The 18,819-nt window shown below is 42.2% G+C and overlaps 2 protein-coding genes across 4 annotated transcripts in view; both read left to right on the forward strand.

Moving 5' to 3' along the window:
* The first annotated feature begins 2,246 nt into the window (after nt 1–2,246).
* VHL (von Hippel-Lindau tumor suppressor) lies at nt 2,247–13,220 on the forward strand. Of its 3 annotated transcripts, none has more exons than XR_003569222.1 (4): nt 2,247–2,435; nt 5,014–5,136; nt 7,390–8,230; nt 12,879–13,220. XR_003569222.1 is itself a non-coding variant. In XM_027863783.1 (3 exons), the coding sequence occupies exons 1-3, from the start codon at nt 2,261–2,263 to the stop codon at nt 7,566–7,568; spliced, it is 477 nt and encodes a 158-aa protein (XP_027719584.1). In that variant the 5' UTR covers nt 2,247–2,260; the 3' UTR covers nt 7,569–9,848. The 3 variants fall into 3 exon arrangements, 1 of the variants encoding a protein (XP_027719584.1); XR_003569223.1 differs by lacking the exon at nt 12,879–13,220 and having other exon boundaries at nt 7,390–7,623; nt 8,157–9,848; XM_027863783.1 differs by lacking the exon at nt 12,879–13,220 and having other exon boundaries at nt 7,390–9,848.
* IRAK2 (interleukin 1 receptor associated kinase 2) overlaps nt 8,156–18,819 on the forward strand; it is a 55,252-nt gene continuing 44,588 nt past the window's right edge. The window contains exon 1 of the mRNA XM_027863782.1: nt 8,156–8,230. The gene's annotated coding sequence lies outside the window, so the exon portion shown is untranslated. The remainder of the gene's footprint in view (nt 8,231–18,819) is intronic.

Below are 18,819 nucleotides of genomic sequence, written 5' to 3' on the forward strand. Positions count from 1 at the left end.
GGTCTGCCTGCCTCAAGTCTCTCCCTACTCCAATCTATCCTCCTCCATTCAGTCCCTAAAGTGATTTTCCTAAAGCACAGTTCTGTCACTCCCCTAACTCAGTAACCTCCAGTAGCTCTTTATAGCTTCCAGGATCAAACACAAAATATTCTATTTGGCATTCAAAGCCCTTCATAACCTAGACCCCTTCTACCTTTCCAGCCTTCTTGTACCTTACTCTCTAACATGTACTTTTTTGATCCAGTGACACTGACCTTCCGACTATCCTACAAACACGATGCTCCATCTTTCAGCTTCAGGCATTCTCTTTGACTGTCCCTCATGCCTGGAATGCTCTCTTTCCTCTGCTCTTCCCACCCTGGCTTCCTTTAAATTCCAACTAAAATCCCATCTTCTGCAGGAAGCCTTTCCTAACCTTTCTTAATTCCAATGCCTTCCCTCTGTTAATTATTAAATAGGAATTTATCCTATATAAAACTTGCTTTGTATGTATTTGTTTGCATGTTATCCCCCCATTAGATTGTAAGCTCCTTTTGTCTCTTTTTGTATCCCCAGCATTTAGTACAGTAGTAGGAGCTTAATAAATGTTTTTTATTGATTGATATTATATATACATGCATACACACACATACGTGTGTATAGATATGTATTGTTTGGTTGTTTATTGTGTTCTATTTGTTGAGTCATCTACTGCATACACCCCTCTATCTCTCTCTCTCTATCTGTCTATCTTATCTACCTATCCATCATCTATCTGTAAGTGGGTTTCGTTCAACCTGGGGTTAAATCTTTTGGCTACAAAGCCAATCAAAGGAGACTCCCTCTCCCTATCTGGTAGGGGACACCTAGAACCTCCATGTTAGGCAATCTAAGTATTCCCAAGGAAGCCCCATCACACATATATCTTTTGGTGGAAGGAGTATCCACATCTACACTGATGAAATCACAAGTCAGGACCAAACAAACCCCATTCAAACACCAAAAGTGATTTAGGGATTTTTGAAAAAATGGAGTGCTGGAAGGAAAGAAGAATGATTGCTAGCTTGTGGACTGCTCTTTCTCCTCCCCTTCTCTGTAATCCCTCTTGACCAGAGTTAGGTAGTGAAATAGGTAAGGGTAGCGTGGTGTGAGCATAAGAATGCAAATCAAAAAGACCTGGGTTTGAATTTGCTGCTTTCTAGCTGTGTGTCCTTGGGCATGTCATGACATCATTCAATAATTTAGAGCAGGAAAGGTCCTTTAGAGAGCATCTAGCCCAATCTCCTCATTTTACAGAAGAAACTGAGGTCCAGTGAAAAGGAGCAACTTGTCCAAAGCCTCATAGATAGGAAAAGCTGGGGTTCAAACTCAAGTTCTTTGCATATCCAGAGTTTTTTGCCACCTCACCAAGTGCCCCTTAATCAAAGGGCAGAAACAGACTTTAGAAAACATCTAGTCCTCATTTTAGGATGAGGAAACTGAGACCCTCACAGGGACCCAATCCCCACCCTAGCCTTCCAGCATCCTTTTTGTGTCACTTTCTCTATTAGACTGTAAACTCCCTGAGGGTAGGGATTATCGGGTTTTATATGTATCCCCTGAGCTTAGCACCTTGCCCGGCCTGGAGTAGGCACTTAATACATATTTAATGATTGATGTGTTGGTCAGAGCAGGGATTTCCTCCCTTTTCATTGTGTCCCCAGCACTTGGCACAAATTGGCACTTAAAAAATGCTAGCTGACTACCTGCACAGGTGCCAGAAATGACACTTCAACCTGGCACATCTCAGAATGGTTTGAACTAACAAGACAGGAAATGTACTAATAGGGACGTGCTTAGTTTTATCAGTTATCATTATTACTGATCAACTTTAAAGCATGCTAATCATGCGGGAATGGTCATTTGTGTCACTTATTAAGAAGGGTTTTTGACTTGAATTGACCCCTGAATTGTACAAGAACGTGAGTCATTACCCGGTCCCAGGAAGAGGCAGAAGGGCTCAAGGACCCCGGGCGACCTCGAGTGCCGCCGTGCCATCCCAGGTTCAGAGTCCGCAGCTTCTCTGACCTCGCCCCCTCCAGAGGCTAGCTCCGCCCCCGCGCGTGCACGCAGGCGCCCTCCGGCCGCAGGCCCCGCCCCCACGCCGCGGTACGTCGGGCACGTCGGGCACGTGGGGCACGTTGCCGCCGCGCACCCTTAAGGAGGAAGCGCACTCGGGAGCCTCCGAGACGTGCGGCTCGTGCGCCGCCCCCTCGGTCGCTCCGAGGCGCGGGACCCGAGGATGCCGTGGGAGCCGCCCCGGCTGCGCTCAGTGAACAGCCGGCAGCCGTCGTCCGTGATCTTCTGTAACCGCACGTGCCGCCAGGTGCTCCCCTTCTGGGTCAACTTCGAGGGGCAGCCGACGCCCTACCAGATGCTGCTGCCCGGCACCGGCCGCAGGATGACCAGCTACCTGGGTGCGGGGCGGGGAGCCCATCCCCCATCCCCCACCTCCCACCTCCCACCCCCAGGCACTCAGTCTGGCCCGCCGGCATCCCCAGTCCTCACCCAGCACGCACTGCCCTCGGAATTAGAATTAGAATTAATCATCAGAATTAAAATTAATGGGGGCCACGACGCCTCGAGGTGAACGTATTTGTTCCCTTAATAAGGATGTTACGGTGCACTTATTTTTTATAAACATGAAATAGAATAGATTCAAAGTAATTTCCCAAGGGAAGGTGGGTCTCTTGTGACAGGTGGCATGGGCACCGAGCTTTTCAGGAATCCCGGGAGGCCCAGGTGAGGAGGGGATACCTGCCAGGTGTGGCAGATGGTCTGCAGAGGCCGTGGAAACTGTCAGGTGTGGGCATCCGCAGGAGCCAGGATGGGAAGAGTCGGTCTTAGAGCCGGGGGGAGCTTTTGGCGTTGGGGAGCCCCATGGTCGGAGCCGCCTTTGATAGATAACCGTTTGTGAAAGATGGGTTGGAGGGGGGAAAGGTGGGCAGGGCTGCAGGGAGAATCGGGAGGAAGCTTTTACAGTAGTGTAGGTGAGGGATGACTTGGTTGGTAGCTGTAAGTGGGACAAAGGGAGAGATTGGGGAGATAGAATCTCTTGGATTGGGTGAGTCGGACCTATGCTAGGCTTTGGACTTGGGTGACTCAATGTTAATACCCTTAATGAAATAGGGAAATTAGCAAGGGGGTGCAGGAGGAGTTATAGGGAGAGTTTGGTTTTGGACATCCAGTGGGAAATGGTAATCTGGGATTGGAGCTCATGAGATTGAATATATAGACCTGCGTGTTGTTGTTCAATCATTTTCAGTGGTGTGTAACTCTTCATGACCCCATTTGGGGGTTTTCTTGGCAAAGAGACTGGACTGGTTTGCCATTTCTTTTTTCCAGCTCATTTTACAGATGAGGAAACTGAGGCCAGCAGGGTGAAGTGAGTTGCCCAGGGGTCACATAGGTAGTAAGTGTCCGAGGCAGGATTTGAACTCAGATTTTCCTGACTCCAGGCCAGGTGCTCTATCCACTGATCCATGTAGACCTGCATAGAGGATAGTAATTGAGCCCATAGAGTCCAGGACAGAGCCTAGGAATAAACCCATTGAGGAGAGGGATGTGGATGATGATCCAGCAAAAGAGAGGAAGAAGCAGCCAAGCAGAACAGGGTCACAAAACCCAGAGAGCAGAGTATCTAAGAGGAGAAGGTGGTGGGCAATGTCAGATGCTGTAGAGAGGTCAAGAAGGATGGGAACTCTTAGGACATTGCATTTGGCGATCATGTTATTGGTAAACTTGGAGAGAACAGCAGGCAGCAGCCAGATTGTAAGAGGTTGAGAAATGAAAAGTGGAAGCAGGGAGTGTAGATAGCTTTTTTTCTGAGAGTCTGATATGAAAGGAAGAGAGATGGGGTGGGTTAGGGTTAGGGGGTGCTAGGGTCAAGTGAAGGTTTCTTAGGATAGGAATCTGGGCATGGGTAAGTGGTTGGGAAGGGGGCATTGAGACAACTCCACACCCCTATCTGCTGCAAAGGCTAGTGGCTACAACTACATGTAGCATTTTAGGTCTGGCTATACCATGTACTTATGTAAGGGCAGGATAGTATTTTTTTGTTTTTAGCACTGATTCCTCCCTCCTTTCCCCTCCAGACAGTCCACTTTTTGTTGATTAATTACTTTGAATGCCACCTTCTTTTCTTAAGCATGGTTGTTTTCCTCTCACTGTGCTACCTTTTTACATTTAAATTTCTGCTTTTCTTTTTTAATGGGCTTTGGTTTGGTTCTTTCACTTTTATCTTTCTAGATTACCTCTGCCTTTTATTCTTTTGCTACATCCCTCAAAGAACTCCATTGATTCACCTATAAAAGGAATAGGCAACTGTCTTTTCTCCTGTAGGCCTAATGCTTAAGTATTCTATATTTATATTCTTTATTAGAATAATATTAGCAGCTTCCCATTTATATGTTACTGGCACAGATAGATTTATGCAACATGGACAAATGGAATATTTAATGTTTACAAAGTGCTTTCCATTCACACCAATCCAGTGAGATGGGCAGTGCAAATATGACTTCCCCCCATCTTACGGATGAAGAAATGGGCCCAGAAGTTAAGGGACTCTCTCAGAATACTTCAGAAGTGTTGAAGATTGAAACTTGGGCTCTCTGGAATCCAGGTTAAGTGCACACTCTACTCTCATTTGGAGTGGCCCTGGTGAGGAGACACTTAGAATTGCTTATTTGCTAGGAATTGTTTTCAGGGTCAGTATAGGAAGAATAGGAGAAGAAGCCCCTTGTGAGAGGAAGAGCTGGGCTTTGGTCCTCCTTCCTCTGCTATTGGCTGGCTTGGTGATTTTGGTCCTTGGAGTTAGCTTTTCTGAGCCCACCATCTTACTTTAGTATTAGCCTTTCAAAGTATCCCCTAAGGCACTGAGTTTACATGACTTACCCAGGGTCACATGCACCAGTAAATTGTTGAGAGGGAAAATAATTGGTGACTTCATAATTAGGCATAATCAGACTTAACCAGCAATTGACTATTTTATTACAGGTCATTTTTGGTTATTCAGAGATGCAAATACAGGTGATGGACTTCTTGTTAACCAGACTGAATTATTTGTGCCATCTCTCAATGAAAATGGACAGCCTGTTTTTGCCAACATCACACTTCCAGGTAAGATACAACTTTCCTTTATTTAAAGCTCCTTCCCTGCCACCTATAACCTCTTCCACATAACTCTTAGCCTTTAAAAAAAAAAGCAAAACCAAACCAAAAGAACCCCATCCCTAGAAGTAATTTCCTGTGGCTTTTCTCTGTTTCTTCCTCAGACTCCTGGACAGCATTGTCTGCATTCAATGCTTCCCATTTCCCAACCTCCCACTGCAGCTTTTCTGTCTTCACGTTCTTTTTTTGTTTTTGTTTTTTGACGTTGTTGACATTGTCTTCTTGGTTTGCTCTTCTCTGCTTGAACACCATATTAGGGTCCACTGAGTTAGCGTGGTGGGAGCCCACCCTGCTTTAGGTAGACTTGGATGCTTTCTTCTTAGGGGGTCAAGGACATGGTCTTTCAGACTTTTGCTGGTCTGGAGGACTTGCACTTGAACCCCTGACATTGCTTCCTTGTTGCCTGAGGCATTAGAAGCCATCCTATTAGGACCAGGGCACCTGAAGTTTATCTGAATTCCTATGACCCTTCCTGTTAAGGTCTTTCTGGCCCAGAGAGGTTGCCATGGTGAATGTGGAGGCAGAAGGGAACAGTGTCTATTTTAATACTTTCATCCTTTTAAATCTCTGGTTGTTAAGTAAATTTCTTTTTGTTGCACTTATAGTCTGCAGCTGTTTAATTATGTCCCAGTCTATTGCCTGAATCACTGTGCTGGCCTGAATTTGGTCTGGCTGAGAACGGGAGGCATTTCCCAAGACTCTGTCCCAGGTCTTTTTCTTCCCTCCTATTTTGTTTTACCCTTAACACCAAATAAAATGGACATTTCCATAAACATAGTAGAACTGAAAAAGGATTGTACCTGAAATTGCAGGTCTCTATTACGTTGCAGCTTGCTTTTCTTATTAAGTTTATAATTTCATCCTGTAACTTTCCAAACTGTCTGGCCTGTCTGTGCTTGCTTCTTTCTGTTGACAGCATTTTTTTTTTTTTTTAAAAGATGCCTCAGTGACCTTCCATTCTCCCCTTGTTTCCCACTGCCCCCTAAAAAAGTGGAAGTGAGGAGGAAAATCTTTTGAAAATTGGACAGAAGGAATGCCACAAAGAATATGGGGAAAAGTAGGACAAATTTCGAAGTTACATGTTGAATTTCTGGATTTGGAGTGAGGAAGATGAGCATTTTAGTCTGACTTCAGATACTTCCTGGCTGTGTGATGCTGGGCAAATCACTTAATTTCAGCCTTATTTTCCTCAACAGTAAAATGAGGAGAGTAGCCCCTGCTTCATGACATAATCTCTCACATTGACGCTGTCTGAAAACATGGGCCATGTTCTGCATCTCTGTCAAGATGTAGATGTGTTAGAATGAAGGCTTTTCATGACTTTATACTGTTTTGGGATAAATTGTTCTGGTTCTGCCCACTTCACTAACTGCATCCCACCTCTTTATAGAAGTCTGTTCCGGCTTTTCTTAGTGCAGATATCAGTAGGCAGCTAGGTGGATAGAGTGCTGGGCCCTGGCACATAGTAGGTGCCCTAGAAATGCTTGCTCCCTCCCTTCCCAACAGATGGGTGTCTGCTTATTTCCAGATCTTTGCTATTGCAAAAAGAGCTAGAAATAATTTTCTGCGTGTGAGTCCTTTCCTCTTTCTTTTATATGCTCGTATAGGCCCAATAGTGGTTGTTATTTTTTTTTCTTTCTACATTCCCCCTTGGTCATCTCATTAACTTCTTGGGTTTAATTATTTGATTTACCACTTTGTGGGTTTTATCCATTCACACTCTAAAAGTAGATGCAAATGAACTGAGACACCCCAATGCCAGCCTTAATTATCTTTTGCCTTTAAACAGGTTCTCAATTTATGAGGGGTGGTTTTACCTCACCCTCCTCCTAGTCTGCCTCTAAATTTTATCTGCAAAGTTTCTTCACACACACGTTCTTTTTTCTGTTCTGTTTATCAGCCAAACTATTAATGTATGATAAGGGGCCATGCCACATCTGTGAATTACTGATTTGCTCTGCAGAAATTCCATTTACAGGCAGCTTTAGAGGAGCCTATCTTTTTGCAAGCTAGATTTCAATAGCATAGCTCAGGGTGGGCAACCTGTCTGCAGCCTCATTTTTTGAAGTTTGGGTTCACTTGGGGACTTAGAGGGCCGTTTGTGGCCTCGAGGCTGCAGGTTCCCCACCCCTGGCATAGCCCAGTGCTGTATTAACTAAATCGCCTTTGATGAGTTATTACTGAGGTTTTGTTCCTCTGCAGTTTATACACTGAAAGAGAGATGTCTTCAAGTTGTTCGTTGCCTAGTCAAGCCTGAGGACTACAGGAAACTGGACATCGTGAGGTCATTGTATGATGACCTGGAAGACTACCCAGATATCCAGAAGGACCTTAGGAGACTTTCCCTGGAATATCTTGAGCAGCAAGTGGATGGAGATTAAGATAGGAACTCCTGAGTCTGCTGTGGAAGGCATGGAGTGATTTTCTCTAGCCATGGTACTGTGACTTAACTGGCAATTTCAGGGTATCTCTCCCTCAAGAACTAAAATTTATTCCAGTGATAATGGTTGCTTCAAAAATTAGAACATTAACGTTTAAACTCTGTAATTGAGATGGTAAACTGTCATTGAATTCATTAGGCCTTGTGATATTTAGGAGTTAGGAACACAAAATGCATTTTAATGAGTGTCATCTTGAGGAATATTGTTTACCTTCTGATAGCTTGGCTGTTGTTCACTAATCTGGGTGCTCTGACTGATAGGATGCAAACTTCTCCTGAATAGGGATACCCAAAAACCCTGGACCAGATGACCTGCAGAGTAGCTTCTGGCTCTCAATATATGATCTACTGTGGTTTACCAAGTTAGGACTATGGCCAGGAGGCTTTGGATCAGTTTAGGCTAGTTCTTACTCTGTCAGGCAGTGTTGTATATACATAATCCATTTGTTTTCCTTTGTGGATAATAAGGATTTATCTAGATGGTTGTAATTGATCTGAAATATAGAATTTAAAAACATTTATCTTGTAGGAAAAAATCAAGAGGAATGTTTATGGGAGACGATTAATCTGACTCCTCGTGATTCAGGACTGCTTATGTACAAGGTATTTTGATGGGGAAAAGCATATTACTAAACACTAAAAGTATATTGTAATACTTGTGAAACTAATAGCATAGATTTTAATAACAAGTTTTTATTTGAAAGTGTTTGGGAAGCTTTTCGTGGGTGGGACGTGTAAAAACTAAGGTGATTTTTCATTTTGTGAGGCAGTCACTTTTTAGAGGGCACTTTTGATAATTTTCTAAGTTTTATTTTTTCAAAAAACCAGGGCAGTACTACTATGTAAGTGTTTCTAAGCTGTGACTGTGTTAAACTATGTCTTGGTTTCTGCATAGTGAACAAGGGAACATTATCAGTCTTTGTATTTCATTCTAGCCTTAAGCACCAACTGTGAAGGCAAGAACTTAATAGTACTATGAATGTTGTTTGTATAGTTTCCTTTTTTATATATCTATGATGTATATATTCATCTATGCCATCATATTTCACAAAGCACAATTTTTTGATCATCCACTATAATTTTTCTACCTGAGGAAATGCTTTTATATTTCTATATTTATCCTACTATGTATTTTAAAGGACTATGTATATATATGGAATATGGTGAATTCACCTCAATTTATCCTTTATAAACTTAACTTCTTTGTTATGGACTGGATTTAATTTCATTAATTTCAAGCCCTCCAAGAGACAATCCGTAAAGGTTCACCTTTTTTCCCCTTTATTTTCCTTTTCCTGTGGTAAAGGGTTACCAAATACTGACTGTTGGATGCAGAGTTCTTGTGTTCTGACTTGGCAGAGGGGCAGAGGCAGAGGCCGAAGCCAATGAAATAATGAGCAATTATTCCACCACACCTTCACGTTAAAATCCCACTTTCTTTCCTTTCATCTTTAAGTCCTAGAGCACTTTTTCTCCAATGTTTCCTAACCTTTCTCATTTCATTTCATGTCTAATTGTCTTTTTTTCCCCCTATGGATTATAGTATAAGCCAGGAGTGGGGGTGGGGGGTGAAGTTTGAATTTAGTCAGAGGGTTGCAATTGAGGACCTAAAGGGCCACATGTGGCCTAGAGGTCCCAGGTTCCCCTGGTGTAAGCTATTGTGTGGGAAAGGTAATGATCCCATACATTTTGCAGAGGAGGCAGGTTTGCAGTGCTGGTGGAAAGGGCAGAGATATACATGTTAAAATGGGAGTCACTGGGTTTATTCTTGGTTTCTTCTTCAGAGACAGTAGGGCATCATGGATTCAGGACACACAGGCTCTAGGCAAGTCCCTTAGAAGACTTAGTGCCCTGGGTAGCTAAGACGGTGGTAGAGGAGGCCACGGCTTACTTTCTCATTCTTGAAGTCCCCGGACTCCCCCCGCAATGATCCTTACTTAGCCTCATTTTCTTAAAGCCTCTCTCTGATCTTAGGCCTTCCTTCATGATGAATTTTTTTCTTGTTGAATCATGCAGTTTGTGTATTGTTTCTGATACAGGCTGTCTGAGGACCACTGGCTGCTAGGCATGTTGCATTTTCTGTTTATATTTCTGTGATTCTTATTATCATTTTTAATGAGATTGTACAATTTTTGGTCTCAGCTACAATTTGGCATTAAACAATACTGAGCAGAATAAAGAAGTGGGTCCATAGACAGGCCCTTGTTTTGTTGTTTTCATGCATGTTGTTTTCCTGTTTCTATTTATTTCCTGTGCTTTTAAATCCTTCATATTCATAATTCCATCTGAAGGAGTACTATTCACATCCTTCATTCTTTATCCATTCATGAGCAACTGTTTTATCCTTTGCTATGACAAAAAAGTCACATTTTCTTTGGTTCCTCAGTCACCCTCAGCACATCATCTTAGGACCTTATTCAACATACCCATTCCTGGCCCTTTCCCCACAAATTTCTATAAATATGTCTTATCATAGGAAACCTAAGAGTGTCTAAGAATGAGAAAGATTAGGAAGTGCTGAAGAAGGTAAATAATAGTGTAAATATGAACTTGGAGATGAAGGGAAAGCGAGATGAACTGGTAGGTATAGTCAGAGAATAATGAAGATTTGCTTTACACCCAGCCGGCCCAGCTCTTGTGCCCTGTGCAAACGGATGGTTCTGGCTCCTCAGTACTTTGTGTGGAAAGCAGTACCTTGTGGCCTAAGGGACAAAGAACCTAGAAGACCCCCCCTTCCCAGTGCAGAAGTGCCTGAAGGAAGCCCAGGAAGGAGTGGCTGGGGGAATGCTGGCATGGCAGAGGTAGTCCAGGGCCAGATGGAAAAAATAGTGTTCAGATAGTTAACCATTTAGATCAATTAAAGAAGTTAATTGAACAGATAACTGGTTATACTAAATACAAAGATTATGGTTGAATACCTAAAACTTTGGGTGACAGTTTTGCAAAAGAAAGGATCCGAGCCTAGTTGATATTCACACAGTCTTTTAGTGGCTTACAGTGGATAGAATGCTGGACCTGGAGTCAGGAAGATCTGAGCTTCAGATACTTCCTAGCTGTGTGACACAGGGCAGGTCACTTAACCTGTTTCCTTCAAATTTCCTCAACTGTAAAAATGGGGATAAAACAATAGCACCTGCCCTCGGGAAGGCTTGTTGTGAGGATCAAATGAGATCATATTTGTAAAGCACTTAGCGCAGTGCCTGACACATAGTAGGAGCTTTAATGAATGCTAGCTCTTAGTATGTTAGCGTGAAGTGGGTGGTATAGGTATCCCCGTCATGTAATCGGGAAGGTGAAACTTTGTTAGCCTTTTTAGGTCACATCAGAGGTGACATCACTCTTCCTCATTCATAGCAGCCAAAGTGATATATTTTCCATTTGAAACAGGGCATTCAGTCTTCTAATTTTCCATGCCTGCAGTGTAGACCCTGCTCAACCTTTGCCTTGTAGAATCCCTAATTTCTTTTGAGGCTCAGCTTATCCTGCACATGAAGCCCAACCCAATCCTTCCAGTTGTTAGTTCTCATCATCCCAGAAATAATTTTGATCGGTATTTATTTTGAGACTCTGTTGTGCCATTCTAATGCTTCCTCCCCCCAATAGAACGTCAGCTCTTTGAGGGCACTGGACATCAGTAAAGATGACTGACTATATAGAACATGAAGCTGGTGTTTTAGGGGAGATGAAAAGTTTAAATAAGTTGGCTGTCCCTTGGGTCTAATTTATAGGTCTTAAAATCTGAAGTCACTTGTATCCATAGCAGAGCAGCAGTAACGTAATAATAGCAGGTTTTATGAAGGCTCTACAAATACCTCATTTTAGTTTACCCTCACCAGAAAGCTGGGATGGAGGTTCTGTTATTGAGGCTGAGGAAGGTTGGCAATGACCTGCTCAGGGTGCTGCCTTGCTGCGTATGTGATATGCCCTGCATAAGACCCAATTAAAACTGTCTAATACCATGAACTTCTGACAAGTGGATGAGACCCCTTGCTCAGCATTTCATTAACATCTGTAGGAGGATGAAGGTGAAGGTGGCAGTTCAGTCCTCTGTGTGAGTGAGCCACTGGGTCATTTACTTTCCTCTTCCTGCCTCACTTAATGGGCATTTGCAGAGGAAACCTGGCCTGCTAAGTTGCCCCATTAAATCAAATGCCTGGATGAGTTTAACTGTACTACTCTGCTGCTGGCCCTCGGGTGATATTTTCAGAGGCTTTCTCTTCATGTAACTCTAAAGGAAACTCACTCATGATGCAGTGCCTGTCCCACTGAGGTTTTAATCTCTTTCCCAACTCTTTGTGACCCTGAAAGGACTTCTCTGATTGCATTTTTAAAAGCAGAACTGAAATGAACAAAAGATAGGGTTAGATGGTTTTCTGTGGGTATTTTCCTAATAGCAAGGAGATCACTCTGTTGAAGGCCAGGACTGATTCAGGCCCTGTAGTGATTCAGGATCAAAATGAGATCTTTGTAGATTGCCTAACAGTCAACAGAAGTATGTTTACTTAACAAGGCTACAGCAGCTTCACTGCCCCTGCTCTCAAGCCTGAAGGAGGGGCCTCTGACTCCTATGTGGGCTTTTGTATTTAGGTCCCTAGGAAGTGCCATCAGTGAGGTTCGAGCCATGTGTCCCCACCAATTAAGGCTGGTGGAAGATTATTTGAATACATGTTAGGGAAAAACTAACAAGGAGGACTGCCTGGCCATACCAGTCTCAAACTGTACTACAGAGCAAAACTTTGGTACTGATTAAAACAATAGAGAGGTTGATCAATGTGAACGAATCAAGTACACAACTGTACAGAAGCAAATGAACGTAGTATAGTGTTTGATAAATCCAGAGACCCCAGCTACTGCGGTAAGGACTCACCATTCCCACAAAAATCCTGGGAAAATTGGAAAGCAGGATGGTAGAGATTGGATAAGGATCCACATCTCCCACCACATACCACGATAAGCTCCCACTGGACGTGTCTTCAGAGATAAAAGGTCATAAATTAGAGGAATGTAAAATGAAACAGGAACCAGCATGTGCCGAGAGTGCCTGGGATGGCCTCTCTGCATGTGGATAAATAAGGCCAGGGAGCCTCCTTCTGGGAGTCATAATGGTATCTGATGAGAGTGGCTTAGAGCCCTAAGCATATGTAGACTGTAACTGGCCAGTCCACTCACCATGTGGTTAGACCAACGTATGACCCCACGAAAACAGGCTCCTGTCCTTGTCTGTCGCTGGTTGGTCTTTTTTCCTTTTTAGGTGAAGGGATTGAAGTCTCCAACCTTGGGAGTTTCAGAAGATCAGGACAGCATCTGGGTTTTTCAATCAGTTCAGCATCGATGCCCCATGGAGCAATAAGTGAAATTTGGGAGTGACCTTCAGGATCCAGCCCATGGTGGCCAAGATGAGGACTCATGTAACTCATGCCTCTTCTAAATGTGAACTTGGTGGGACCAATGGTATATTAAAAAATTGTGCTGCCCACTGCCCTCAGTGACTGAGATGGGATCTGGGGGATTGTGTTCTCATGGTGTGGTAGGAAATGTTTATACTTTTATTTTTGCTATGTCTTTGAAGTAAATATCCCTCTGTTAAAACAAACTGATGTTAAGTGGTTGAAGGGAACTGGTATGCTCTTGTTGGCTAAGGGGGGAGGGGAACACAACCAGTGAGGGCTTGACCAAATGTCATTAGAGAAGAAAAATCCCTAAAAGTCCTCAGGATATCCCCTAGAACCCCAAGGGTGAGATGCACCTGACCTGCCTCTGGGAGAATGAACATGAAATTCAATACAGAATAAATGAGTTTTCACAGCTAATAGGGGAAGACCTCACGATCAAACAAGGGATTGGGAGGATCCCAATAACCGAGGATTAACTGGACAATTTTCTTTATATAATTATATTCATTATAGATATTATAACATGCATTTTATATATATATTACAAAAACATTTTTTTCATAAGCAAAACCAATGCAGTTAAAACTAGAAGTGAAGGGGCAGCTAGGTGGCGCAGTGGATAGAGCACCGGCCCTGGATTCAGGAGGGGACCTGAGTTCAAATATGACCTCAGATCTTGGGCAAGTCACTTAACATTGCCCAACAACAACAACAACAAAAAACAACTAGAAGTGAAACAGTTAACAGTTAATTGGGGAAAAATGAATCTTTGCAGTACTTTTTTTGAGGAAAAAGTTCTCATATCAACTCTTATCAATGCAATGGCAATCCATTGCATTGTTTGGCTATGCATATTTATTATAAGGGTCATCTTCTGCTTCTTAATTGCGTGTGATTGGTGAAGATTGGGTGTGAGAGATGTTGTGGAAGTAGAAATTGCACCAAATAGTGTTTGAACCTCACAACACCCCTGCAAAGTAGGTGCTATTGTTAGAAAAATCTGAAACAAAAATCTACTACAGTGAGTGAGTGAAGGAAAGCCTTTACTGCACTTTTTACACTTCTCAAGAGAGAAGCAGGCACAATGCGCTCTAGGAGCATGTGGGCGCTGGTTCACTGGTACAGTCAACTTTTTTAAACAGTTAGATCCATACTGCACCCATCAGGGCTGCAATTGGTCTAGTTCATCTGAGTTACACTCTTCCTGGATAGCCCATCACATGTTTGTCTATGTTTTTTCTTGTCATGTTAGGTCATGCGTCCTATGATCAAAAATGGCGGCTATCTCTGCCCTCGGGTATGTCAGTTAATATTTAATAAGCTTATTAAGCAAGTGCAGTGAAGAAAAGCCTTTGCCCTGTCGAGGCCCTGTCCTCGACCCGGAAAGCTTGCAACTGGTTTAGCCTACAGGGCTCTTTCTTAAGGAACTAGTGGTTTACAGAAAGTTTGGAGCACTTTCTGATTGGTTGAGGGACTATCCACAAGATCTTGGAAGTCCTCAGAATCCCCTTGCTCTGTTGTGAAAGCCTAACTTATAATCCTTTCTTACACTATTATCCCCATTTTACAGATGAGGAAATTGAGGCACTTGCCCAGTGTTGCACATTTAGTAAATATCTGCGGCAGGATTAAGACTCAGGCATTTTTGACTTCAAGTCCAATGCACAATACAACATCTTGATGACCCTAATATGAAGAGATCATGTAGAGAGGCTCCATCCAGTAGGTCTGGACTTACATATATGTTCAGTTTTGGGATCTTAATGCCAATATTTTTGGCTCAACCCCAGAACAACTTCAGGGTAATCTCCAAAAACAAAATTTAATTCTGGGTCATATCTGGTCCAGTCATTTCAATCACGTCCTGATCCTATTTGGGGTTTTCTTAGCAAGGATAATAGAGTGGTTTGCCATTTCTTTCTCCGATTCATTTTACAGATGAGGAAACTGAGACAAATGGAGGTTATGTGACTTGCTGAGGGTCACACAGCTAGTAAGTGTTTTAGGCCAGATTTGAACTCATCTTCCTGACTTCAGGCCTGGCACTCTATCCACTTTACCGCCTTCTGCCCCCAGGTCATATCTAGAATCTCCTCAAAATAATAGCTAATATTTTTATAGTACTTTATGGTATGCAGAGTGCTTTACATATTATATCATTTGATCCTTACAACAACCCTAGGAGGTAGGTGTTACTGTTATCCTCATTTTACAGAGGAGGAAACTGAGGCACGAAGAGGTTAAGTGATTTACCCAGGGTCATACAGCTACTAAGTGCCTAAGGCAGGATTCAAATTTAGGTCTTCCTGACTCCTTAAGTTTTGCCATTTTCTCTTCTGTGCCACCTAGAGGTAACTCTAGAAAAGGTACTCATTGTACAATACAGGCCTTGGGAATAGGACAACTATTTTATTTCCTCCATCACCCAAAAAACTCATAGGCATGGACTGACAAATGCTGAGACGATAAAAATATCTCAAATAGTCCATTACACTCACTATATTCCTTGGAATGCAAAGGGCCTTTGTGGCTCTGTGAAATAGATATTCTGCACTGACCTCAGATCTGCAGTTTCTGAGTAACTCAAGACAAGGTCTGGTCAGCCTGAACATAACCCCCTTTAGTTCTTCAGCTACAGAGTGACCTGGCAGTGGGAAGTCTACTGTTAAACCTATTGCTGGCCAGCCAATAGTTGATTCAGGCACTCTTGAATTTAGAATGTTCTTGCCCACACTGGGAAGTCCATTATAAAAAGTTAATGTTTTAGATATTTTTTTGTTCTCATCTTAACAAACACCAAATAAAATGAGCATATCAATATACATAGTAGAGCAGAGAAAGAGGTTGTACCCTCACCTACAAATCTCCATTAGGTACGGCTTCCTTTTCTCTTAATATATGTAAAAAATTTGACATTTAACTTTCAAACCATGCGTAGCTATGATTCCTTGTGTTCTCTTCTGTGCATTTAAAAAAATACTTCAACGACCTTTTCTTTTGCATTTCTGTCTATATCTTCAGTCTCCCCTCGTCCCCAACTGAAAAAAAAAAAGAAAACCTTTGTAACAAATATGCAGTCAAGCAAAACAAATTCCCACATTGGCCATGTCCAATTTTTTTTTTTTTTTTTTTTTTTTTTGCCAATCAAAAGAAACCACAGATCATTATAAACTCCTCAACCTCCCTTTAAGGAGGGGGGTCAGAACAGACATCTCCTCAGACATTGCCTCATTTCCTGCCCAACTGCACTTATTTTTGGATGATTTCTGCATTATCTTGCAAAATCCAATGAGCCTTGGTACTCAAGCCTCATCAGTACTTACAGCTCCTCTTATTGGCCTGTGGAGCCATGACCTCCTCATACTCCATTGGTGGAGCCATGAACTCTCCATTTAAGGAGGTGGTGCAGGTCAGATGTCTCATTTCCCATCCACCTGCATTCATTTTGGCTTCTCTGGCTATACTTATTTAGGAATTTTTTTTTTTTTACTTCTCCATCATGACCTCATGCCAGGTGACCTCTCTTCCCTCCCTATTTTCTAGCTTTCTTTTGTGTTTCGTCTTCCCGTGTTAGATTGTAATCTCCTTGAGGGTAGGGACCGTCTTTTTCTTTGTATACCTAGTGCTTAGCATGGTACCTGAGACATCGTAAGTGCTTAAAAAATGTTTATTGACCCAGAGTATTCTCTCTAGAAAAAACTATGCAGCACCCTCCAAGATATGTAGTAGTTAAATTGAACAGTTTTAGTGACAAAATTCTAAGGGTGCTCCCCTCAAAATGATCTTCCGTGGTGACTGATTTTGTCTACTCCCATGACCCAGGTTTATTTACTGTGTTCTGTTCACCCACCCATTGCTCTTTGCAAATGTTACTCAAATCGGTCATACTCATCCCACCACCTAGTGTGCAAGATCTTTACTACACTAAGGAGAAATCTCAGGATGCAGATACTTTGCGTAGCAAATCACAGGTACATAGCTTACTTGCAGAATCCAGCTTGGTTCAGTTTAATTCCTACATCTGACTTTTGTTCTTGGTGCCATCTTGCATTGTCCCTAGGACATGGAAACTATCTCCATCCCTTTATCATAGAAGAAACGATAAATTTTCTAGGTAGTTGCTTTTGCATTGTGTGCCTGACACGTAGTAGGTGCTTAAATGTTACATGATTGGCAATCCCCAGAATTTCTTGAATTGGTTTCATTCTGAAGGCAGTGAGTTATTTTTATTTTGAAATTTTTTATTGATGCCTTTTTTTTATGGATTAATTATTTCTCAAGATGCTCCCCCTCTTTCAATGGAAGCTTCTGTTGTAACTAATAAAAACATCAAGGCAGAAATGACCAACAAAATGACCTCATCTGATGGTGTATGCAACACTGCACCCATAGTCTTCCATCTCTCTACCATGAGGAAGAAAGTGTGTTTCTTCATCTGTATTCTGGAACCAAGATTTTTTTATTGCAATTAACCAGTGTTCAGTTGCCTTTCAGTGGCTCTTATTTACATTATTGCAGTTGCGCCAGTTGTCCTCTGGGATCTGCTTTCCTAGACATCCAATCCAATCTGATAAACATTTATTAAGTACCTACCATGTGTCAGATGCTGTGCTAAATGCTGCGGATGTAATTAATGATAATAATAGAAAAGATAGTCCCTGCCCTCAAGGAGTTTACAATCAAATGGACGGAGACAAAACACAAAAGGAGGAAGGAAAGGGGGCCAGGGGCATCTTGTTCTGTGGAGGTGAAACCAGGGAGAGCAACAGATGCAGAATGGAGTGTATCATTTCACACATACAACACATATGTTTCACTAAATGCCTCGTATTCTTTGTTTCTTGGGTTCAAGAGTATCCCATTATGTTCATGAACCATAATTTAGCCATTCTCCAATTACAGGCACCTGCTTCTTTTTAGGTGTTTTTTTTTCTCTCTCACAGTACAACAATACATGTTGTGTTATACAGTTAAGTCCCAGATAATTAGTCCATGAAGCAGTCACATGTATTGGAATTTAAATATTTGATTATATAAAATACGGTCATTGGTTCTAGAGTAATGGGAATCTTCAGTACAAATTTCAATAATACCACCACTTCATGATTCATTTATTGACTAATCAGAATATAATGCTATATGAGACTATCCTTGTCCAAGTCGGAGGGTTCGAGGATTAGCTGCTTTCCCTAGCTCCTGCTCTTGATTAACCCCAAGGTTCCCTTCATTCTTATCCTTAGTTCTTTTCCCAGTCTTTGCTTTCAGCTTAATAGGAGCCAACTACTATAATCCCTGTTTTTCTATTTCCTCCTTGCCCATCCAGTGTAAAGTCATAGCTACATTCCCACTACATAGGAGCTTACCTGTGGACCCATATATCTTTCCAATTGAGGACAAAGGCTTTTTAGTCACAGAGGTTGTCCTGCATGGTTTAGACAAGCACTGGATTTGGAGTCAGATGACCTCTGTTTGATTCCTGACTCCTATTTACTTGTAAGTCACTTCCCTTGGCTTCAGGTTCATCATTGTTAAAAATGAAGGGCTCTAGTTAAATGATACATAAGGTCTCTTTTAACTCTATAAATCCAATTTTAGGGTAAACTGAATTACTGCTAGATTCTGAGCCCCTGTTCAACTGGACTGAGCCTCAGGTATTCCACTAATTAGTTTTGTCGTTGGGGAAAAATCACTCAATTTCTTTGTCCTCAGTTTTATTGTCTATAAATGAGAGGTGTGGACTGTATAATAATTTGTGTTTTTCAGAGTACTTCTACTTATATTATCCCAGTCATTTCCTCA

Source organism: Vombatus ursinus, unplaced genomic scaffold (genome assembly GCF_900497805.2).
Source record: "Vombatus ursinus unplaced genomic scaffold, bare-nosed wombat genome assembly UNPS02014773.1, whole genome shotgun sequence".
NCBI lineage: Eukaryota > Metazoa > Chordata > Mammalia > Diprotodontia > Vombatidae > Vombatus > Vombatus ursinus.

Bases quoted from the DNA above. Each gene is read 5' to 3' on its own strand.
- VHL (XM_027863783.1), top strand. From the start codon at position 2,261: ATGCCGTGGGAGCCGCCCCGGCTGCGCTCAGTGAACAGCCGGCAGCCG. The intron at 2,436-5,013 runs GTGCGGGGCGGG...ATTTTATTACAG, and splicing joins CAGGATGACCAGCTACCTGG to GTCATTTTTGGTTATTCAGA. The intron at 5,137-7,389 runs GTAAGATACAAC...GTTCCTCTGCAG, and splicing joins TGCCAACATCACACTTCCAG to TTTATACACTGAAAGAGAGA.